This window comes from Pempheris klunzingeri, chromosome 8, assembly GCF_042242105.1.
Source record: "Pempheris klunzingeri isolate RE-2024b chromosome 8, fPemKlu1.hap1, whole genome shotgun sequence".
Taxonomy (NCBI): Eukaryota; Metazoa; Chordata; class Actinopteri; order Acropomatiformes; family Pempheridae; genus Pempheris; species Pempheris klunzingeri.
In genome coordinates this window covers 1,811,247-1,837,209 of record NC_092019.1, presented here as the reverse complement: position 1 = coordinate 1,837,209, position 25,963 = coordinate 1,811,247, and the positions used below count along the sequence as shown (strand labels likewise).

At 47.7% G+C, this 25,963-nt stretch overlaps 1 protein-coding gene across 1 annotated transcript in view; it reads right to left on the bottom strand.

The window, feature by feature from the left end:
- Positions 1 to 25,963, bottom strand: part of LOC139204786 (neural-cadherin) — a 140,728-nt gene that overhangs the window by 69,740 nt on the left and 45,025 nt on the right. The window contains exons 2-7 of the mRNA XM_070834784.1: positions 11,214 to 11,402; positions 8,791 to 9,016; positions 6,088 to 6,292; positions 4,379 to 4,490; positions 2,289 to 2,538; positions 1,551 to 1,693 (exon numbers count right to left, since the gene is read on the bottom strand). Coding sequence (XP_070690885.1) covers positions 1,551 to 1,693; positions 2,289 to 2,538; positions 4,379 to 4,490; positions 6,088 to 6,292; positions 8,791 to 9,016; positions 11,214 to 11,402 — 1,125 coding nt within the window. The remainder of the gene's footprint in view (positions 1 to 1,550; positions 1,694 to 2,288; positions 2,539 to 4,378; positions 4,491 to 6,087; positions 6,293 to 8,790; positions 9,017 to 11,213; positions 11,403 to 25,963) is intronic.

Below are 25,963 nucleotides of genomic sequence, written 5' to 3'. Positions count from 1 at the left end.
GAAGAAAACCAAGCAGCACTCACTTCCCCTCAGGTGAATCACCTGGCCGAGGTTTGGGTCCTCCTTCGTCCTCAGTGGGACAAAATCCAGATCTCATGTGGTCGCTGTCCAACTTCCTCAGTCAGCAGGAGAACAAACGTTGCGGCTCTTCTTCTATGCTGTGAAATGAGGCGTGTCGACCGGCGTCAGAGGGCGTCATCGCCTCCTACTGTTCAGGAGTGTGAATTAAAAATCCCCTTCAGAATAAAAGCACAGGATTTTTTTCTTCTTCTTCTTCTTCTTCTTCTTCTTTTTTTTTTCCCCAGGCAAAGGCCCACGACCCGCTGAAAACAGGTCCCACCAGTTGAGACTCACTGGCCTAATGTGTCGGCCTGAGATAAACAGAATAATAATAACGTGCTCTTTAACCCCTTGTTGACTGTCGTCGCGAATTCGCCTCAAACCTCTTCTGGTCTTGATGCAGCTGAGGTGGCCTCTGTATCCCACTAACGCCGGTTGATGCATCTTCTATGTATATATTATATATACATAGATGCAGACATACATATATAAATATATATTCTATGCGTATATACATATATATTTTATTATACTATTATTATGTTGTACTATTCTATGCTGTGCTATATTCAAATTAACAATCTCCACTTAATTTAGCATCTGCTTGAAAGCAAAAACACAAATCATTTATTTTTTTATATAATTGTAAATAAATTCAGGCAGTAAGGAGTTAAAGCCATGAAATTAAAGCCAACTAATGGAGCCAGGAATCCTGGTGTTGTAATGTCCAAATAAGACTGGACTGATGCAATAAGTGTCTTCACGGGTCTTAATAATAAAAAATCAATCAGACGCCTGCAGCCTGTCCAGAGTCCTCGGTGGCACCAGGAAGGTGTTTAACCCTTTATAGGGCACTCGTTGAAATACTTAGGAATTCAAAATTTCAACCCTAGACCATTACTGGTGGTGAGTTTTTCAAAAATCAAGGTCAGTGAAGTCACCATATATGGTTTCTTGCCGGTCTGTCATGTAGCCTGATTGGCTTGGAGACATCTGGTAGTTGTACTGCACTGATAAAGGTTTAACCCTTTATCTATTTATTTTTGCAACCAAATAAAGCGCAATAATTGTTTTTGCATGTAAAAATATGTGAAAAAATGGTTTTTTTTTATGGTTTATTGCACTTTTAGCAGTTTATTCAGTCAGTCTGGACATAAGTCTGTATATATTATTAACTTTGGGACATAAGGGTTGTGTTGATGTCTAACTAATTAAAATGCTCTGTTTTGTTCTATGGTGGGTCACAAAGGGTTAAATCCCTCCACTGGCTTCCAGGGAGCCGAAGGAGAGATTTAAAGAATCCTGTTGATAACTGATTCAATAAACACATGAGTGACTTCCTTCTGAGGGCTGACGCCCCCTCAGGTCACCTGTCCACCTGTGGAACGAGCTTCCTGAACACCTGAGCCGTGTCTGCAACACAGGAGGCGACAAGAGGAGGAGGGGGAGGAGGAGAGAACAGAGAGAGAGTGTGTGTGTCCCTCCCTCACCCTTCTGGTTGTCCAGCAGGAAGTTGCTGTCCTCGTTGCCGCCGGTGATGGCGTAAGAGACGGCGTCTCCATCCGGGTCGTTGGCGTGAACGATGGCGACCAGCGTGTCCGGACCGGCGTCCTCGCTGAGGAAGGTTTTATAGCTGAGGGGGGGAGGGAGGGAGAGAAAGGGGGAGGGAGAGAGTTAATCTGAGGACAAAGAGACGAATAGAAAAGTTTGAGAGAAGGTAAGAAACAGAAGATGAAGTGAGAAGGTGTGAAGGAGGAGAAGGTGAAGACAGATGGAGAGACTAAAAATAGATTCTGAATTAAAAACAAGTTCATTAGCAGGCTGACTGAGAGGGGGGAGACAGGGAGAGAGGGGGGGAGAGAGAGGGGGGAGACAGACAGAGAGAGGGGGAGGGAGAGAGAGAGAGAGAGAGGGGGAGACAGACAGAGAGAGGGGGAGGGAGAGAGAGAGAGAGAGAGGGGGAGACAGACAGAGAGAGAGGGAGGAGGAAGAGACAGAGAGAGGGGGAGGGAGAGAGAGGGGGGGGACAGACAGAGAGAGAGAGGGGGAGGGAGAGAGAGACAGACTAGCAGACAGACAGACAGACAGACAGACAGACAGACAGACTAGCAGACAGACAGACAGACAGGCAGACAGACGACAGACAGACAGACAGACAGACAGACAGACTAGCAGACAGACAGACAGACAGACAGACAGGCAGACAGACAGACAGGCTGTTGTCCTACACGCTCTGGGAGAAGACAGGAGCCTCGTCGTTGCTATTGGCGACCCGGATGCGGACAGATGCGGTGCCCGTGTGGGGGGGCGTCCCGGCGTCCACGGCGACCACCACGAACTCGTAGATGTGATTGGGCCGTTCGTAGTCCAGGCGACGGGCGGGGCTGACCACGCCCCCGGAAGTGATGTCAAAGTCACCACCGTGAACAAAGTAAGAGAGTTCAGAGTTCACGCCGGAGTCACAGTCCCTCGCCAGAACTGAGGAGGAGGAGGAGGAGGAGGAGAGGAGGAAGAGGAGGAGGAGAGGAGGAGGAGAGGAGGAGGAAGAGGAGAGGGAGGAGGAGGAGGAAGAGGAGTAAGAGGAGAGGGGGAGGAGGAGAGGGAGGAGGAGGAGAGGAGGAGGAGAGGAGGAGAGGGAGGAGGAGGAGGAAGAGGAGTAAGAGGAGAGGGGGAGGAGGAGAGGGAGGAGGAGGAGAGGAGGAGGAGAGGAGGAGGAGGAAGAGGAGGAGGAAGAGGAGGAGGAGAGGAGGAGGAAGAGGAGAGGGAGGAGGAGGAGGAAGAGGAGTAAGAGGAGAGGGGGAGGAGGAGAGGGAGGAGGAGGAGAGGAGGAGGAGAGGAGGAGAGGGAGGAGGAGGAGGAAGAGGAGTAAGAGGAGAGGGGGAGGAGGAGAGGGAGGAGGAGGAGAGGAGGAGGAGAGGAGGAGGAGGAAGAGGAGTAAGAGGAGAGGGGGAGGAGGAGAGGGAGGAGGAGGAGAGGAGGAGGAAGAGAGAACAGAGAGGAAGAAGAGATGGATTTTATAAATACATTAGTCTGTTGAATGTATGTACGACTGTGTGTGTGTTGTACAGTGTGTGTGTGTGTGTGTGTGTGTTGTACAGTGTGTGTGTGTTGTACAGTGTGTGTGTGTGTGTTGTACAGTGTGTGTGTGTGTTGTACAGTGTGTGTGTGTTGTACAGTGTGTGTGTGTGTGTGTGTGTGTTGTACAGTGTGTGTGTGTTGTACAGTGTGTGTGTGTGTGTTGTACAGTGTGTGTGTGTGTTGTACAGTGTGTGTGTGTTGTACAGTGTGTGTGTGTGTGTGTGTTGTACAGTGTGTGTGTGTATGTGTGTGTTGTACAGTGTGTGTGTGTGTGTGTGTGTGTGTGTGTGTGTGTTGTACAGTGTGTGTGTGTATGTGTGTGTGTGTGTTGTACAGTGTGTGTGTGTGTGTGTGTGTGTTGTACAGTGTGTGTGTATGTGTGTGTGTGTTGTACAGTGTGTGTGTGTGTGTGTGTGTGTTGTACAGTGTGTGTGTTGTACAGAGTGTGTGTGTGTGTGTGTTGTACAGTGTGTGTGTGTGTGTGTGTGTGTGTGTGTGTGTGTGTTGTACAGTGTGTGTGTGTGTTGTACAGTGTGTGTGTGTGTGTGTGTGTGTGTTGTACAGTGTGTGTGTGTGTGTGTGTGTGTTGTACAGTGTGTGTGTGTGTGTGTGTGTGTGTGTTGTACAGTGTGTGTGTGTGTGTGTTGTACAGTGTGTGTGTGTGTGTGTGTTGTACAGTGTGTGTGTGTGTGTGTGTGTGTTGTACAGTGTGTGTGTGTGTGTGTGTGTTGTACAGTGTGTGTGTGTGTGTTGTACAGTGTGTGTGTGTATGTGTGTGTTGTACAGTGTGTGTGTGTGTGTGTGTGTGTGTGTGTGTGTTGTACAGTGTGTGTGTGTGTTGTTGGCTGTGTGCCTAATAAGAGCAAAGCCTCGCTGAAGTTGGACTGTTTGATCTCAACCAGTCACCAGCAGCTACAACAGATGGCTGTGACACACTGTACATCTCACACACACACACACACACACACACTGTACATCTCACACACACACACACACACACACACACACACACACACACACACAGTACATCTCACACACACACACACACACACACACACACTGTACATCTCACACACACACACACACACACACACACACACACACACTGTACATCTCACACACACACACACAGGTGTAATGTGCTGGTGTTGCGTTCACTGACAGTGAGTAAATAGTTTACCAGAACCAGCTCTACAGATCAGCCTCTGTGTGTGTGTGTGTGTGTGTGTGTGTGTGTTACCTTGCAGCAGGGACGTCCCAGGTGCGATGCTCTCAGGTACGCTGTCTCTGGTGTAGATGGAGTGCAGGAACTCCGGCGTGCAGTCGTTTTCATCCGTTATGTGGACGACGACCTGCAGGGATCAACTTCCTGTTATCACCTGGTTCACATTCACCTGTTCACCTGTTCACCAATTCACCTGTTCACCTGTTCACCTGTTCACCTGTTCACCTGTTCACCAATTCACCTGTTCACCTGTTCACCTGTTCACATGTGGACCAGGTTTCTGTACAGACGTGGACCAGGTCTCTGTACAGACGTGGACCAGGTCTCTGCACAGACGTGGATCCAGTCTCTGTACAGATGTGGATCAGGTCTCTGCACAGACGTGGATCAGGTCTCTGCACAGACGTGGACCAGGTCTCTGTACAGACCTGGACCAGGTCTCTGCACAGACGTGGACCAGGTCTCTGTATAGACGTGGATCCGGTCTCTGCACAGACGTGGATCAGGTCTCTGCACAGACATGGACCAGGTCTCTGTACAGACGTGGATCCGGTCTCTGCACAGACGTGGACCAGGTCTCTGTACAGACGTGGATCCGGTCTCTCTCTGGCTGATCTTTCTATCAGAGACTATCAAAGAGTAATGCAGCTTGAGATGTGCATCCCTAATAAGGAGGTCTGGTGGTGGTTGTGGTCTCCGGGGAATCAATGGAAGTCAATGTGTGTGTGTGTGTGTGTGTGTGTGTGTGTGTGTGTTTAATCCATGAACCATGAAACTGCTGATCACAAACCGATCATTTGTGATCAGTGAGGATTTAAACGCAGCTTTGATCCAGTCATGTGATCTTCACAGGACGCCGGCGCGCTTCGGCTTCACGCATGAATAATGAGCGCCGGCGGTAAACAACCAGGAAATGAAACGGCTCCTTCTTTTATTAATGAGGTTTCCATCAGAGCGCCGTCTTTTTCCCGCCGTGAGCGTGAAGACGTTTATTGTGTCGACGCCGCCTGCGATTCACACCAAGACACACCTGACGTCCGTCACATGACCACTCAGGTGCGCCAAATACCCACAATCCCCCAAGAGACTGATCCCTCCTGTAATACAGTAGCTAGAGGACTTGACCTGGTCTTTCCAGGATCTTTACTTTACTCGTGGACCAGGTCTCTGCATGAAGACGTGGACCAGGTCTCTGCATGAAGACGTGGACCAGGTCTCTGTACAGACGTGGATCAGGTCTCTGTATAAAGACGTGGATCAGGTCTCTGTACAGACGTGGACCAGGTCTCTGTATAAAAACGTGGACCAGGTCTCTGCATGAAGACGTGGACCAGGTCTCTGCATGAAGACATGGACCAGGTCTCTGCATGAAGACGTGGACCAGGTCTCTGCATGAAGACATGGACCAGGTCTCTGCATGAAGACGTGGACCAGGTCTCTGTACAGACGTGGATCAGGTCTCTGTATAAAGACGTGGACCAGGTCTCTGTATAAAAACATGGACCAGGTCTCTGCATAAAGACGTGGATCAGGTCTCTGGTCATGTGTGTGTGTGTGTGTGTGTGTGTGTGTGTGTGTGTGTGTGTGTGTGTGTGTGTGTGTGTGTGTGTGTGTGTGTGTGTGTGTGTGTGTGTGTGTGTGTGTGTGAGTGTGAGTGTGTGAGTGTGTGTGTGTGTGTGTGTGTGTGTGTGTGTGTGTGTGTGTGTGAGAGTGAGTGTGTGTACCTCTGCCACCCCGCTCAGACCGGTATCAGGCTCGGAGGCCCGGACCTGCAGGCTGTGGAGGTTGTGTCCGCTCTCGTAGTCGACCGTCCTGGTGAGGCTCAGCGCTCCGCTCTCCTGGTTGATGCTGAACAGATTCCCTGGATTCAGCAGCAGCATGTAGGACAGAGTCTTCTTCTGGAAGGACACGGCCTGGACCACGGCGACGCTGCACGGACGGACACACGGACAAGTCAGAGGGACGGCAGGAACACCGGCGATAATAAAGACGATACGAGACGGGAAAAATAAGAAGAGGAAGAGGAAGAGGAAGAGGGAGCATTCCTGAATCCTCAAACTCCTCAAAATCATGTAGCTTAGCCTAGCCTAGCCTAGTTTTGTGCAAGTCCTCTAGGCAGGGGGAAACTGTTAGCCTAGCCTAGCCTAGTTTAGTGCAAGTCCTCTTGGCAGGGGGAAACTGTTAGCCTAGCCTAGCCTAGCCTAGTTTAGTGCAAGTCCTCTAGGCAGGGGAAAACTGTTAGCCTAGCCTAGCCTAGTTTTGTGCAAGTCCTCTAGGCAGGGGGAAACTGTTAGCCTAGCCTAGCCTAGTTTAATGCAAGTCCTCTTGGCAGGGGGAAACTGTTAGCCTAGCCTAGCCTAGTTTAGTGCAAGTCCTCTAGGCAGGGGAAAACTGTTAGCCTAGCCTAGCCTAGTTTTGTGCAAGTCCTCTAGGCAGGGGGAAACTGTTAGCCTAGCCTAGCCTAGTTTAGTGCAAGTCCTCTTCGCAGGGGGAAACTGTTAGCCTAGCCTAGCCTAGCCTAGCCTAGTTTAGTGCAAGTCCTCTAGGCAGGGGAAAACTGTTAGCCTAGCCTGGCCTAGTTTTGTGCAAGTCCTCTAGGCAGGGGGAAACTGTTAGCATAGCCTAGCCTAGCCTTGCTAGAGCTCAGTGGTGGAAAATAAATAAAATCAAACCCTTTTCTGTTGCACTTTATTACGTTTTCGACCACGCTGGGGCACTTCATCGTCTTTTCTCGACTCCGAGAGGCCTCTGCGTTTATGTCAGCCATGGTGGCACCAGTGGAGGAAGTCCATCCCTAACTTGTTGGCTAGTGGATTCAACATGCAGCTACTGAAACCCAGCAGCCATTCAGCACATGAGAATCAGACTCCATCACTCGAGGACCGAGTGAGATAAAGAGCCAGGAAGAGGCGCTAACGGGCCGTGCTAAGCTAATGTTCGAGTGGATATTTGGAATTGAAACGATGTCGTCTAAAGAATCTCTGAACTAAACACGGTGAGGAAATGCCACCTGGTGATAACTGTGCCGGGTTGAAATGCATGCTGGGATACTTTTCTACGTCACGTTCAAACACACAAATCGAGTTGCAAAAAGCGCCCTCCAGTCTAAATGTGGCGTCTGGATCAGGCCGGTAGCTGGTCTGTGACCGAGGTCCACGAGAGGCCGACGGCAGAGCAGAGCGCGATGTCCTCCCGGAGTGTAAATACGAGTGCAGAAGAAGAAGAAGAAGAAGAAGAAGAAGAAGAAGAAGAAGAAGAAGAGGAGCTGTGACGTGCTGGTCCAGCTCCAGCGCTGCGTTTAAAGTCCGCAGCCTTCATGGATTATTCCGTGCTCAGAACCCATCACAACCTGGTTAATCAATTTGTCTTAAGCCACACACACACACACACACACACACACACACACACACACACACAAAGAGCGCACAATGAAAGCAGGGAGGCATGCAGAAACACACACACACACACACACTCTGCTCACAGGGTGGCATGGATACTTGGATATTAATACAATGTGCTTTGCGCCAGCAGCCCTGAGGGATTGATTCTCACACACACACACACACACACACACACACACACACACACACACACACACACACACCCTTCATGTTTATCCAGACCTCGCTTTTAATAAATATTTGAATTTGCCACACTTTCAAATTCTCAGCCTCAGGCCACACTCATGCATATGGGTCCTCTTCATCCGTCCCTCTGTCCTTCTCCTCATCCCTTCAGCCCCCCCCCCCATCCTCCTCCTCCCTCCTTCTATCCTTCTCCTCCTCCACCTCATCCCTCCTTCTTCTTCTTCTTCTTCTTCTTCTTCTCTTGTCTCGCTCTTTTCATGCATCACATGACACACACACACACACACACACTCTCAGTGTCTGAGGCGGTGGAATGTAAATAGTGTTTCTGTCAAGACCCAAACAGACACTTATGACCATAAACACACAGAGAGCAGAGAAAAATAATTATACAGCTACTACTTCTAATGAACCTCTTGCTGTGATATTATATATATCTGCAGATTAGACTGCCAGCAACAGTGGTATCATATGTTATATGTGGTGTCTACGTTCATACTGCAGACACTCCTGGAGACGGAGCAGAAGTCCTGACAGTGCTGAAGAACTTTTCTTAACAGCTTTACAAAGCAAAATAAAAGAGATGGCCAACGTGAGAATAAAACCAAAGGATGTAAAAACAATGAGAAGAATGAAAATAATCTGCTAGAGCACATACTGCACCATTCAGCACCCCTAAATCACCACGGGGGAAGTTCCTCACGATCAAATAACAATAAAAATGGCAAAAACTATCTAGAAAATAACAACTAGCTTTAAGAAAAACACCCAAATGTAACCTCCACAGCCTTTTTCCAGCTCTGGTCTCTCCAGCACCGTAACAAAGGGCTCTGTACTCACGGCTGGCCCACGGGGGTGTTCTCCGGGACGTTCAGGCTGTAGGTGGAGTTGGTGAACTGCGGCGGCCGGTAGCCGGCCAGGATGGCCACGGTGGCCGGCGGGCCTCTGCGACCGCGGCCGTCTACGGCCTGCACCCGCAGCAGGTACTCCTTACTGGGGGTCAGAGGTCGTCCCGTGGTCCTGATCTCACCGGAGCGACGATCCACGTCGAAGCTCTCCTCCCCGCCTGGACGCAGACGACAGAGGAGGAAGAATAACAAGTGAAACAGTTTGTTCTGGTTAGTGTTTGAGATAGACAGACAGACAGACAGACAGACAGACAGACAGACAGACAGACAGACAGACAGACAGACAGATAGATAGATAGATAGATAGATAGATAGATAGATTGTATATTAATTCATTCATAGTTTATTTCTGTGTCTCAGAGGAGGTTTGTTTTTTCCTCATGTCCCCCGGGGTTAAAGAGAGAGATGATGATGATGATGATGATGATGATGATGATGATGATGATGAGGAGGAGGAGGAGGAGGAGGAGGGGGGGAGAGAGAGGGAGAGAAAGAAGAAGTGAGTGGGAAAGAAGAAGTGAGTGGGAGCGGCACAAAAAGGAGGAAAATGGAGAGAGAGAGAGAGAGACGGGTGGATAGACGGGTGAGGAGGACTAGAAGAAGAGAAGAATCCCCATCTGTTGACCAGAGGGTTGTGAACCAGCAGCAGCTGCATCCAACCTGTCAGTCATCTCCTCCTCCTCCTCCTCCTCCTCCTCCTCCTCCTCCGTCTATTTGTGGAGACACTTTTCTGATGCGAGCGTCACTGACAGGTCCTGTTTATTTCAGCGTTAAGACTCTTACAGATTATTACGTTCATTTAACTTTGAATATTTTAGAAAATTCCCCTTAAAGCCTCAGTGTGACGGCTTTTCTTCCCCAAATGCAGCATAATATTCACGGCCGTGTCCTCAGTAGTGAGGAAGGAGCTCCTTGTGTCAGCACAGGGAGCTTGTTCTCCTCTGTGCACGATTTAGCATTTTAACGTTGAAGTAGTGTGAATGCAACGGTTAGCAGACGAAGAAGAAAGACGAGATGGAGGAGGACCATCCTCGTTATTTGGCACGGGGGAAATGAAGGGAGTGTTAGAAGTTAGAAGTTGTACATCAGCCTCGTGTTTGGAGCTGGAGGCAGGATGTGGTTAGCTTAGCTTAGCTTAGCTTAGCTTAGCATAAAGAGTGGAAGCACATTTACCTTCCAACGCCTCCAAAACTCAATGATTAAAAGGATGCAGCTTGAACAAACTGTCCTGGAAGAGTGACGAGTCCTGCAGTCTGAGACACGATCTGATCAGTTTGTTTGTCTGTAAGCTGCAAACTTTAGCATCAAAGCGTCGGCTGCAGGCTGCAGATTTCACCTGACATGCAGCGTTAGCGTTAGCGTTAGCCAGCTAGCTGCAGCTAATGAAATACTGCTAAACACAGTCGTCGTGTCTGCCGACAAAAGTGAGCCCTCAGCCAGAAATAAGAAGGCTCATTTAAAAAAAACTGCCTGAAATGTTGTGTGAAAAGTGAAAAGCATGAGAGGCCTAGCAACAGTAACTAAGGGGGGCTTCTTTCATGGATCTAAATTCATCATTTTGCCAAAAGTTGGGATCTTCCTTTAGTAACAAGTGTTGGATTAAACACACTGTAAATTTAAGATCCTCAAACTGAGTAAAGTCACATTAATGCAGCTAATTGGCTTCACACACACACACAGCGTGAATATATTTCCATACTGGCATGATATTAAAAGCATTTTTAATGTTAATTATTGGATTATTCGTTGGTACACATGTAGTCACACTCCGCCAAAGGGAAGTCAGAGGCTCTTAATATGAAAGCATTAGAAATTAGCTCTCAAAATATCTCTCCTACCCCTTTCGCTCTCCTCTTCTCCTGTAAAATGATATAAAAAAATAAAAAAACCCACAGCCACCGGCGCCCATCCGCCCACCCTCCCACTCGCTGCCTCTCCAGAGACTTTCCTATTATTCCAGAATCTGGGAGCTTTCTTCGCCCCAGGGAGCGATTAACAGCGCAGCTCCATGCCGTTTATGTGCGTTTTTCTCTCCCTCTCCCACTTGACGGTAATTGAAATTCAACAAGTCAAATTTTATTTAGAAATCGCTCCTTTTGAACAAAACAGGTTTGTCACAGAGTGCCTGGCGGAGCGGCGGCGGACCTAATTACAGATACAGGCAGGAGATAGGAGCAGGAGCGGACATGACAGGGAATATGGCTGCGAGAAGGACGAGGTCTGGTTGTGGAAGGGAACATGTTTTTAAATATGGCTCAAACATCAGCAGAGAGGTGAGTCTTCATCTTACGACGCTGTTTGTGTACATAATCTTATTTTTATTGTTCGTAGAATAACATCAAATGTCCCTCTCACCGTCCAGCAGGAGGAACTGGGCTTGTCCAGCCGTCCCATCCCGTTGCCGTGCCAACAGCCGGTACACCACAGAGCCGGGCGAGGCGTCGGGACCCACGGCGCCCAGGTACGGCGAGGGAAACATGGCCCACTGCAGGTCGGCCTGGCTGGGCATGCTCAGAGTCAGCCTGCACAGGTACCACTGGTCACCTGGAGGAGGGAAAGATGTTATTTATGGTTATCAGGTCATTTTCAACTGTTCACGCTTTATAAAATAAGTGCTGCAAGAGTTGCACTGTAACCTGAAAGGACCAAAAAAAGCCACAAACTATACAGTTAAAAGCAGGAAAGCAGATATTGGAGCCACTAAACTAGAGAAGAAAAACTGTGACAAATTTCATTTGTTAGTTTTAAATGAAACGTTGCCCAAAAAATTTTTCTTCTCCACCAACATTTTAGCGTAAAACACCACTTTATATCAATAATATGACGTGTTTGTGACCTAACAACACAAAAATCCATCCACTGACTGACCACACCAGCCATTAAATCCACTTACTTACTTAATTTCTAAGGCCCAAAAGACACCCTCCGTCCTCAGACCCACAAAAGACCTTTTCAACAGGAAAAAAATGGAAGAAACCTCAAAAAGAGCGACAGATGTCGTATGCAGACAACATTCCTGACGCATGTGAATTATGAACCATATATGAGGACATCGGACACCTCCAGGCGCCAAAAGGTCCGTCTCCACCAACTCTTTGAGTCCGGCTGCCAAAACTAGGATCTCAAAGAGGCCGAGCAGAGTTTCAAAAGCGGAAATGTGGATAAATCTGTGCTCCTTGACACCTGAGAGTGTTTTGTACCTGATGTTGGATTCTCAAGTTTACATTAGCGGTGAAATCAGCTTTTAAATTGCTATTTTGAGCCATTATTGTGTGCATCAATATATATGTTTAATTCCCAGGTTGCTTCACAAAATGTGGAAATAACTGTTGTTTTGTGTATTTTAGCTGCCGCCTGCTTTCGTCTGTTGTCGGAGCTTTGTAGCGACGCAGCTTGTTAGCTAAGCTAGTGCCACTTGTTCAGACGGCGGCATGAAAGCCGAGCGGCTCCCAGCCGAAGGGGGCGAGGTGACGTCTCTGTACAGCATCCGCCGTGCTTTCTCGCCTTTCATCTCGCTGCTCGAGAAGAAGGAGCGCGAAGGAGCGACGGGGAGGAAGAGAGGAAGGCAAGCGGCTCCTCCAAAATAAAACAACAAAACTTTCAGAAGATCACACGGAAACATCCAAACAGCAGGAACTCCCATTCGCCCAGTCAGAAACACACACACACACACACACACACACACACACACACACACACACACACACACACACACACACACACACACACACACACACACACACACACACACACACACACATGTTTGTCTACATCTGCGAGTCGACTTCTTCTTTGTCTATCTCTTTTTTTGTGTCGTCTGGTTCTGAGAGGGGATTTGTTTGGTTTGAAGGTGCTTCAGCGCTCGCTGTTGTTTTGGCGCCTGCGAAGGAGACAACAGCCTGAACAAGAGAGAAAACTTCACTTCAGAGAGACGAAAGAAGAAGAGAGAGGGATGAGGAGGAGACAGAGGAGGAGGAGGAGGAGGAGGAGGAGGAGGAGGAGGTAGCGTCTGCCTCTGTTTCTGTCTTTTTATATCGTCTGTGAAGGTCTGTCAACTAACAGAGAGCAGGGAGAGGAAGAAGAGGACAAGAGAAGAGGATGGAGGAAGGTGAAGTGATGAGGAGGGAGTGAAGAAGAGAGCAACGAGAAGGAGGTGTGGAGAGAGAGGGGGAGAGAGAGAGGGGGAGGCTGGCCTGTAAAAGCACAAAGGAGGAGGAGGAGAAGAAGAAGAAGTCTTCCAGCTCAGTGCCCCTCTGTCTTCTTCTGCGTCGCCGCTCTTCAGTCAGCTCATACAATCCAGAATAATCCCGTCTATTCCTGTCTGCTGTTTTCCATATGCTGCTGTGGGCCGCGGACCAAAGTGAAATGAAATCTGTCCCATTATCGTGATAAACATCAACACGTCGGGACGCAGCGCCGGCGGTCAGCACATGTGTCAGCCGGGGCGGAAACTATAAAAACTCAACCTCTCCGTGTGGAACGGGCGGGGTGAGGGGTGGGTGGAGGAGGACAGCGCGCCTCCTTCAGCTCCGCGGGCTGATGAAAGGTCACCGTCACCAGAATAATGGCCTTTAATTAAGATCCAGAGTGCAGTGTGCACCTCCTCTGGTTAATGAAGGCTGCTAATGATGCTGCTGTTGCTTCTCCGACCACTTCACCAGCACCGAAACACCGTTGGAAGAAAGGCTTTAGTGAGGAACGCTTGATTTTGACGAAGGACATTTGCTCATTTGGGGGTCTGCTAGAAGAATGATGTCAGAAAAATGTCCATTTTGCCGGAAACAAACAGCCGTCGTTCCAAAAATGCTCCGTCTCCCTGCAGCATGGCTGTTCAGTGAGTGCCGGCTCTGTCCGTGGTGCTGAACCGGAGATGGTTTCACCCTCAATGGGCTGAATGTCCAATGTTGTGACTCCTCGGGTGCAGATGATGAAAGGAAACGACTTGTTGCATAAAAATAGGTTTATTACAAACAGATCAGTTGCCTAACAGGCGCCATGGCTGCCTGGGAAGACGTGAAGCCAATTCTACGTCTCGTACAGACTCGTAACCCCCGGCCGAATATGTGTCTTCGTCTTCTGACCACCTCTTTATACCTGTAAGGAAGCCTATCTCACCATATGGTGTCCATCAGTTCAAGACCCCCTTTTTACCAAATACAGAGGAAGTGTCTCTGTTGGGAGTTCATCCTACACCTCCACGTCTCTACATCAACACATACCTCCTATCTGGCTCTTTACCATACCACACCAACCTAACCGGTGATTTTACTGCCGGGACAGGACAGAGACTGTATATGAGAAGTGGGTGTGGCCACAGTGAGGTCGCCGTGTTTTGAAGCCGTGAGTTTGGCTTCATGGGCGTCGCCATCTTGGTTTTTTGTCCAAAACCAGAAACCAGAAACTGATGAGGAAAATGTTCACTGAGCTGATAAATCAGGAGAGAAGTCATTGATTGGAGTCAATCGCAGGTTTAAGGCTCCTCGCTTCTTCACCTTCAAGGCCCGGAGGCTACACCCATTTCTTTTATAGAGACTCTGGGAGTGTTTCACATCAGTTGGTACGTTCCAGGCTTCAGATGAAGGTCAGCGTGGTTACGGTTATGGTTAAGTCCAGTGGGATTTAGTTTTCTGATTATTGGGGTTTCAGAGCAAAGTGCTAGAAGCTGGAAATGAGTCAGTGAGTTGGTTGATGGTTAAAATACGTCAGTAAACATCTGAAGCTTTAACGTGTCTTAAAGACGGTGTCTGATAATAAGCGGACAAACGACGCCAAAGAGGTTGTCGGGGACGTTAAACCATCCAGCTGTGTTTAAACTCTTCTTATCTGAACGACGACGTTAAGGATCATAAACATGTTGATGGGCTTATTTTCTGCTACGATCCAACAGCCTCGTGTTTGTAGCCGTAACGTTGCCGTGTTGGTTCCTACTCGCCTGTTCCGGAGGCTCAGGTTAACTTTCAGGCCGACGGCACACTGAAAGGTCTTCAGGTGTCCTGAGGAGGAACCTCTGTGCTACCCTAACCCTCCACAAAGCTGTTATCTGCGATATTTACCGGTCCTCCCCAGAGGATGAACCCTTTAGCCTTTACTCTTTGACGTGATCTGCAGCAGGCTTTTTCACCGCACCACTCGTTCTGTTGCTTCATCTGATGAGTCGGCAGAGTTCAGGCTCCTCACGTCGCCGATTCGCTTCGTATCCTCCTGCTCGGACTCCTCAGCGGGGGGGTGGGGTGGGGGGTTGATGCGCCTCGCGGGCTGAACTGAGCTGATGCCTGATGTGCGCCTGCTGAGCTCACTGAGCACATGCATGCATGCGAAAACACAGCGAGTATGAGCGTCAGGCTGGAGGCTGCAGGCGGCCTGGAGGAAGAGGAGTGGAAGACGACGACGACGAAGGGCAGAAAACCTGAACGCTGAGCAGTCGTCTCCACGCGAGGACGGACGTGTTTGTCCTTTCAGGCATGACGTCGGGGACATGAAATGAGTGTAAAGTGATGTTAGCACATTTAAATTTCTGCCTTTGTCGGTTTCTGCGTTCGGTATTTTCTATTTGCTCACATGAAGAAACACGAGCTTCACTTTGCTGCGCTCAGTCAGTGCATCCCTCTGCTTCTACCCACAATCCCTTGTGTTTTAGGGGGGTGATTTCCCGTTGTTGGTTGGATGCCGATGAACTGCACCACAGTTTTAACGTTAAGGGAGCATCTCAGTGTGCTTCCTCAGTTCACGCAGAGTTCAAAGGCCTCACATGTGGATCCTTAAACCTTTTCATGTTTTAATGTCTGATCGATGAACAGTAAAGTGAAGAAATGCAAAGACTTCAGAGCTGTGACACCACGCTGACGGTCTACATCTGCCTTTATGGGAATCAACTGACACTTTATCTGTTTTACAGCAGCTTGGTGAAAAGCATCTCTGGCTCAAAGGAGTGGAAACAGCCCACACAGCTCCTCTTTAGCCTGCAGCAGCTAACAGTCGGTCAGTGCTCTGCATGCTTGGTCTCCACGTTCAGTGTGGCAAACCACCGCCAACCAGCTACTTCCTCCTAAATGTTAAAGGAAAATTGCAGTTTATTACAATTACAGTTCATTTTCTCCAGCTCTGGTCATCCATTTGTATTGATTAGTTCATCCCTGAGATCCTAGAATGATCCAACAGGTTTAAAGGTGCAAGAAACTAGCGATTACTTCGAGATAAAGCCAGGAAATGTTGCTGATAATCCCTTATTACACAGGACAACTGTTCGCACTGCTACAATTTGTACGGTTCGACGTTTCAAACGGAGAGTTTGGGGGTTTGTTGTGTCCGACAGCTCACACTTGTTGTCCTGCTAGATCTATTTTTAGTGGTTTCAGATTTAACCTGCGTGCCGTAACTCGAAGACGAAGACCAAATGGCTGGTTTGGCAAATGTGTGTACTGCTTCACATCCCCAGCTCAAAGAAAAAAGCCACCCATGACCGTCTCTCTGAACTTTTCAGTGGGAAGCGTGCAGGATTGTCTCCCACACAGCGGATCAAAGAGGGTCAGGCTCACGTTCAAAGGGGTTTGGGGGGGGGAAGTGGCTCCTGCCAAAGGCATCAATCGTCATTCATGTGCAAACACGCTCAGATACTTCATGATAACGCACACGGGAAGAAGGATAATTGAGACCAAGTGTCTTCAGACGCAGTCCAACAGTGTTGTGATGCAGGAAGTCCCAGCTGGAGCTCAGATCAGCGCGCCGAGAAAACAAGAGCTGGTGTTTGTGTGAGAGTCACCGCTCCTTCTCTCATCCCTGCTTCTTTATATTCCCTCCTGCTCCATCCTCCCACTGTCATCTCCACCGTCTCTCTCTCTCATATACATCCAGGTCCCTGCTGAGCTGCTGTCACATTGTCTCGCATGTTGGTTTTCCTGCAACTTTCATGTTTGTCACGGTGCTCATTTCCCCTCCAGCTCTGCCTTAAAAAAAAACAAAACAACAACAACAAAAGTAGAAGAAGAAACCCTGTCATGTCAGCCGAAGCGGATACTTTACTGTAAATTCACCATTTCTGAATAATAAAGGAGCTGATCAGAGGTTTGAGCCCCCCTGCGTCCGACTGGCTGTGGCCTCATTTCCCACCAGAGATCAATAACACGTCAGAAACCCATCACAGCCTGTTGTGTTGAACACAGAGCGCCGTGTTGTCCCGAACTAGTCAGCTAACAGGAAGTGCTGAGAATGACACGTCCTTTACAAAAGCGGATGAATATTCCCAGTGAAGTGCAGCTAAGTCCATCTTAAGCCGCCACTTACTTATTTGAATCTCAATGCGGAGCGTGTCACGGCTTGTTATGCAGAACGAGGCTAAAAGGAGGAAGGGAATTGTGCTTTGTTTACGCCAAACTCCATTCTGCTGCCTTTTAATTTAAATTCATTTGTTTGTTTGGGGAGAGGATTTGTTTGTCGAGAGGACGGAGACACAATGAGAGGAGCTATTTTCTGTCTTTTCCCTCCGAGTCTCCGACTTGAATGGCGGCTGACGTGTTCGGCGTGAAGCGGAGAAACCAGCGCCGCTTCAGAAATAGAAAACTGCTGCTGCTCGCAACTGAGTCAATTAAGGGAGGGGTGGAAGATGTGGTGGTGGTTAGGGGAGGGGGGGAGGATTAAATTAAACTGTGGTCGCGCCCACAGGTTGTCACACAGCCGATGATGAAAGGTGATTAAAGTGCAAGTGGTGTTTATTTATAAAGTGCTTTAACAAAGCGGTTTGTCACCACCTGCTGCGCCGAGAAAAACTACTGAGCTAGAAGAACGAAGGAAAGATGAGAAGAAGAAGATGTCAGACACACGAAAGACAAAACAAGCCCAGATAACCTCAGACACCTTTGGTTTTATGTGTGGAGGAGGATTATAGGAGGATGAAACAAAGCTACCGCTTAGATCATCAGCTGGAGTCATGTGAGTCAACGAGGGATGTTTTCAGGGGTCAGATGGTCAAAGAAGAAGAAGAAGAAGAAGAAGGAGAAGAAAAAGAAGAAGAAGAAAAAGGAGAAGAAGGAGGAGAAGAAGAAGGAGAAGGAGAAGAAAAAGAAGAAGAAGAAAAAGGAGAAGAAGGAGGAGAAGAAGAAGGAGAAGGAGAAGAAAAAGAAGAAGAAGAAAAAGTAGAAGGAGGAGGAGGAGGAGGAGAAGAAGAAGGAGAAGGAGGAGAAGAGGGAGAAGAAGGAAAAGAAGAAGAAGAAGAAGGAAAAGGAAAAGAAGAAGAAGAAAAAGGAGAAGAAGAAGAAGGAAAAGAAGAATAAGGAAAAGGAAAAGAAGAAGAAGAAGAAGAAAAAGGAGGAGAAGAAGAAGGAAAAGGAGAAGGAGAAGAAGAAGAAGCTTGGCTCCTGCACCCAAAGCAGAGAGTCGATGAAGTTAAAGCTGAGATTTGTTACGGCAGGTGTCAGGACAGGAAGCGATGTGGTCTCTTCTGAGATAGTCTTCATCGTTGTCTCTTTGTCTGTGTTTCGGCGTGTCTCCGGTCGGTCGCAGTGGATCTAAAAGTGCGGGGCTGCCGTCTGCGAGGCTCAAAGAGACTACACCATCAACGTCATCATCTGTGGACGCCTGCAGATAACAGCGAGTGTTCGAGTGCCGACGTCAGCTGACAAAGACGAGAGGAAACATATTTACAGAGAAAAATAAAGAGTATTGATCCTGTGTGTGTGTGTGTGTGTGTGAACTCACCTGACACACACACACACACAAACACAAACACAGCTGTGTTGGCAGCGGAGGCAGATCAGACGGATCTGTGTCACCTGAACTCTCCAGGACACACACACACACACACACACACACACACACTCTTCACTGCCGGTGTGAGTGTGGTTGTAAGTGTGTGTGTGTGTGTGTGTGACTGACAGGGTGGGATGCCGTCTCCGTGGCGACTCCGTGGCATGGTGCAGGTGTTCCCGTGGGAGCGGTTGCCGGGGTGACACGTTAAGTCTCTGTGACATGTGAAAGCACTCTGTCTCTGTGATACCATGTGTGTGTGTGTGTGTGATCCTGGATGTGTGTGTGTGTGTGTGTGTGTGTGTGTGTGTGAGGGAGTTTAAGTGACTATTTGCTGTATATTAGTGGTTCATTATAGCGTTTCTCTTTATTTAGGTTAAGGAGCAGTTTTCCCGACAGTGACGAAGCCCCTCACTTTGTGTTGGAGATGAACAACAATGAGAGTAAACGGTAAAACTCCTAAGATGTTAAAACAGACAACAGATTGACGTCCAGTTAAGAAAAGCTAAATAAGGAGGAAATAAGACATCAGATATAAAAAACTAAAGCTCTGTTTTTGATCCTTGACCCCAAAAACAGGATGAACGTGTTACATAAAGGACACATGGGTGGAGTTTACTCCCATATTTAAGGAATAACTCCTAAAAATGGAAATCATGTGTTCAGCTGAACTTCTTTAAGCTGTCCCAAATAATCCGCCGTTGGACTGAGACTGCTTGTCGTAAAATAAAAACAAAAAAGAAAAAGGGAACGCCGTGTGACTTCAGCTCCACTTGTGTGCAAATATGAAGCGACAATGCCGTTTGTAATGGGACATGAATAAATGAAAACGATCGAGTGATGGCGAGCGGCGGGGATGAACCTTCAGTCTAGATTTGGGCTCTGCAGCCGAGGCGAGGCGAGAGTAGGAATATCGTCGGACAAACACTCCCTCTGTTTGTGAACCCGGCTCTCCATCTGGTCCCTGGGAGCCAGCGGACAGAGGCCTGCTGCATCCTAATTAACCACCTTATAGACTGGCCTACTTTACCTCTGCACACACACACACACACACACACAGTGAGCCAAAGTCCTGCAGGCGCACAGTTAATTAAGCCCCATTTTTCAGTGCTGATGAAGGGAGAGAGGGATGAAAGAGAGAGGGGAAGAACGACGGAGGGTAGAGACAGAGAGAGATGAGCTAAAAGAGACGATAACAAGGCAGATAATGATGAGAATAATAAACAAAACAAAACAAAAAAATAGAAATCAATGCATAAATGTGCCTGTTTGGAGCGACAGAACACAGCAGCAGTAAATATCACCGCTGACATGAAAGAAGAGCTGATGATTTGTTCAAACAGAGGTTTAAATGTCTGATTTAGAAGGATGGATGTGTAATTATCACTAACGGTTTCTTTTCTCCAGCTTGTTTTATTCTGACATTTTGAAAGTAAAAATGTTGTTTCTGTGTAGTTTCTCAGGACTCTACCGATCATCCTGATTGAATGACGGCTGATTAAAAAAGTTAAACTAAATCTAAAAGAAATATTAGAACAAAGTGCTGAAATAATGAATCAGTGTGTAGAACTGATTAATCAATAAACAGAACCAACTTCACCAACGACATGTTCTTTACTCTGATCCCTAAAATGTGTCCAACACACTGACTAACTAGCACACACACACTATAGACCTCCACTACACACTGACACACTGACTAACTAGCACACACACACACTATAGACCTCCACTACACACTGACACACTGACTAACTAGCACACACACACACTATAGACCTCCACTACACACTGACACACTGACTAACTAGCACACACACACACTATAGACCTCCACTACACACTGACACACTGACTAACTAGCACACACACACTATAGACCTCCACTACACACTAACACACTGACTAACTAGCACACACACACACTATAGACCTCCACTACACACTGACACACTGACTAACTAGCACACACACACACTATAGACCTCCACTACACACTGACACACTGACTAACTAGCACACACACACACTATAGACCTCCACTACACACTGACACACTGACTAACTAGCACACACACACTATAGACCTCCACTACACACTGACACACTGACTAACTAGCACACACACACTATAGACCTCCACTACACACTGACACACTGACTAACTAGTACACACACACTATAGACCTCCACTACACACTAACACACTGACTAACTAGCACACACACACACACACTATAGACCTCCACTACACACTAACACACTGACTAACTAGTACACACACACTATAGACCTCCACTACACACTGACACACTGACTAACTAGCACACACACACTATAGACCTCCACTACACACTGACACACTGACTAACTAGCACACACACACACACACACTATAGACCTCCACTACACACTGACACACTGACTAACTAGCACACACACACTATAGACCTCCACTACACACTGACACACTGACTAACTAGCACACACACACACACTATAGACCTCCACTACACACTGACACACTGACTAACTAGCACACACACACACACACACACTATAGACCTCCACTACACACTGACTAACTAGCACACACACACTATAGACCTCCACTACACACTGACACACTGACTAACTAGCACACACACACACACACACACTATAGACCTCCACTACACACTAACACACTGACTAACTAGCACACACACACACACACTATAGACCTCCACTACACACTAACACACTGACTAACTAACACACACACACTATAGACCTCCACTACACACTGACACACTGACTAACTAGCACACACACACACACACACTATAGACCTCCACTACACACTGACACACTGACTAACTAACACACACACACACACTATAGACCTCCACTACACACTAACACACTGACTAACTAGCACACACACACTATAGACCTCCACTACACACTGACACACTGACTAACTAGCACACACACACACACTATAGACCTCCACTACACACTAACACACTGACTAACTAACACACACACACTATAGACCTCCACTACACACTAACACACTGACTAACTAGCACACACACACACACTATAGACCTCCACTACACACTGACACACTGACTAACTAGCACACACACACACTATAGACCTCCACTACACACTAACACACTGACTAACTAGCACACACACACACTATAGACCTCCACTACACACTGACACACTGACTAACTAGTACACACACACACTATAGACCTCCACTACACACTGACACACTGACTAACTAGCACACACACACTATAGACCTCCACTACACACTGACACACTGACTAACTAGCACACACACACACACACACTATAGACCTCCACTTCACACTGACACACTGACTAACTAGCACACACACACTATAGACCTCCACTACACACTGACACACTGACTAACTAGCACACACACACACACACTATAGACCTCCACTACACACTAACACACTGACTAACTAGTACACACACACTATAGACCTCCACTACACACTGACACACTGACTAACTAGCACACACACACTATAGACCTCCACTACACACTGACACACTGACTAACTAGCACACACACACACACTATAGACCTCCACTACACACTGACACACTGACTAACTAGCACACACACACACACACACTATAGACCTCCACTACACACTGACTAACTAGCACACACACACTATAGACCTCCACTACACACTGACACACTGACTAACTAGCACACACACACACACACACACTATAGACCTCCACTACACACTAACACACTGACTAACTAGCACACACACACACACACTATAGACCTCCACTACACACTGACACACTGACTAACTAACACACACACACACACACTATAGACCTCCACTACACACTAACACACTGACTAACTAGCACACACACACTATAGACCTCCACTACACACTGACACACTGACTAACTAACACACACACACACACACTATAGACCTCCACTACACACTGACACACTGACTAACTAGCACACACACACACACACTATAGACCTCCACTACACACTAACACACTGACTAACTAGTACACACACACTATAGACCTCCACTACACACTGACACACTGACTAACTAGCACACACACACTATAGACCTCCACTACACACTGACACACTGACTAACTAGCACACACACACACACTATAGACCTCCACTACACACTGACACACTGACTAACTAGCACACACACACACACACACTATAGACCTCCACTACACACTGACTAACTAGCACACACACACTATAGACCTCCACTACACACTGACACACTGACTAACTAGCACACACACACACACACACACTATAGACCTCCACTACACACTAACACACTGACTAACTAGCACACACACACACACACTATAGACCTCCACTACACACTGACACACTGACTAACTAGCACACACACACACTATAGACCTCCACTACACACTGACACACTGACTAACTAACACACACACACTATAGACCTCCACTACACACTAACACACTGACTAACTAGCACACACACACACTATAGACCTCCACTACACACTAACACACTGACTAACTAACACACACACACTATAGACCTCCACTACACACTAACACACTGACTAACTAGCACACACACACACACTATAGACCTCCACTACACACTAACACACTGACTAACTAGCACACACACACACTATAGACCTCCACTACACACTAACACACTGACTAACTAGCACACACACACACACACTATAGACCTCCACTACACACTGACACACTGACTAACTAGCACACACACACACTATAGACCTCCACTACACACTGACACACTGACTAACTAGCACACACACACACACACTATAGACCTCCACTACACACTAACACACTGACTAACTAGCACACACACACTATAGACCTCCACTACACTGTGCCAGTGTGCTCCCCCCCCCCACCCCGACCACCAGTGTCAGCTGAGAGTCCTGGTGGAGACGCTGGACGACCTCTGGACTCTCAGGAGTCTGCAGGAGCGAACAGCGACATGAAAACTCAATTAGGGTTTGATTCTGTGGTCAGAGAGGGAATAGGTGGAGGGAAGACGGAGGGAGGATGGAGGGAGGATGGAGGGAGGATGGAGGGAGGACGGAGGGAGGACGGGGGGGTTAGACTGAATTAAACTTGACCAATCCAGACCAAAACGGACCAGAACTAATGACACAGCTGGGTAGAAGAGATTAGATTAGACAAGAATAAAACAGACTGGACCAGAATGGACCAGATCAGAATACTTGCTGGACCAGACCAGAACACCTTAGAACAAGGCAAGATAAGACTAGAACGGATCAGGCCAGACCAAACCAGACTGGACCAGACCAAACCAGACTGGACCGGACCAAACCAGACTGGACCAGACCAACAAGAGCGCAGAAATTAAATATTGTGTTTAATATCATATTTTGTGTATTTTAGTAGATACGTATTGAGAGCTGATATGATGACGTCATCAAGTCCACAAATGCAGAGTGACCTCCCTGCGTCCTCCGGATTCTGGACTTCTGAGACTTGGAGGTCCGAACTACTTGCCGTACTTGGTATTGAGAAAAGTCGGGAAAGTCTGGGTTCTCCAGACTCTCTGGAGGGGTGACATATTTATGTGGAAAAGAATGCATTTAGCCGAATATGGGACCTTTAATGCTCCTAAGCCTGGTCCCTTTGTCTGGAGCTGAGCGTAACGCTGTGAGAATGTGTTGAATCTCAAGTCCGGCTGCTGCAGTGACACAAGCTGGAGGTTTGGAGATCAAAAAAACGGGATCAGATGAGACTTTAGAGCGACATAAATTAAAGATGGCCGCCGGGTCCACAAAGCAAACTGACGACATCGTTGCATCAGCCGTCGTTGTTCAGTTCCCAGCGAACTGAGGCTGAAACTAAGCGCTGCGTCTCTCCGGTTGACAGCGAGGATCCCCGTTTCCCACGGAGGGGAATACTGAGCCCTGTGGGGCCCGGCGGGGGCCCCTGGGTGCTGCGTTCAGGAGCCTCAGCGCCCCCCAACCCCCCATCACCTCCCTGAGTTCAATCCATACAGACAAACAGTAGTGTAGATTCACAGGCCTGATTTCTATTGACAGGGCTGCAGAGGATCAATGACGACGGGGGAAAGTGGGGGGGAGAAAAACATCGGAGGGGGAAGAATATCAGAAAAATGGGGCAAAGAACAGAAAAAAAACTGACAAAAAGGGAGAAAAGAGACACAAAAAGACGAGGAAAACAGGACCGGCGGCTAAAATCAAACGCTGAATATCTAACGGAAAAGTCAGTCGACTGAATTACTCTGTCTGATCCCTCTTCTTGATTGGCCAGATGGAAAAAGGCATCATGGGAAGTGGGGCAACCGGACGGGTCGAACAGGATTTACCGATAACTCGTGGCGTTAGTCTTAATCTGCTCGGAGGAGCAGACGGGTTCCTGCAAGCTCGGCTGTGTAGACTCCAAAAAAAAAATAACAAGAGGAGAGTTTCAGCAATCAGAGGAATATATTTGATGTTGGTGTTCGTGTGTGTGTGTGTGTGTGTGTGTGTGTGTGAGAGACGGTCAGATTGGTTCTGCAAGAGTTACACCAGAAGATGAAAAGACGACTAGAAAGGAGTGGAAACATGAAAGGACGGCTAAAAACCGATGAAAAGAAAAGAAACGAGAATAAAAAATAAAAAAATCAAACAATTTCAGAAGGCAAATCTGTTAAAATCAGCCAAAGAGAGGAAGGAGATTAGACCAGATCAGACCAGACTGGACCAGATTAGACCAGATTAGACCAGACTGGACCAGACTGGACCAGACCAGACAGGAACAGACCAGACGAGAACAAATCAACAGAACAGCTTAGAACAATGCCAAAACTAGACCAGACTAGGACAGACCAGATGGCACTGGAGTGCATATGCAGACCAGACCAGACCAGGTAAAACCAAGACAAGACTAGACCAGATGAGACCCAGTTAAACCAGATTAGTCCAGACCAGATCAGTTTAGACTAAATACAATAGAATAGACCAGACTGAACCGGACCAGACAGGAACAGACCAGACCACACCAAATCAACAAAACAGTTTAGACCAATGCCAAAACTAGACCGGACTAGGACAGATCAGATAGCACTGGAGTGCACATGCAGACCAGACCAGACCAGATCAGACTGGGTCAAACCAAGACTAGACCAGATAAGACCCAGTTAAACCAGATTAGTCCAGACCAGATCAGTTTAGACTGAACCAGACAAGACTAAATAAGATAGAAGTGGACAAAGTGGACTGGACCAGATTAGACCAGACTGGACCAGGCCA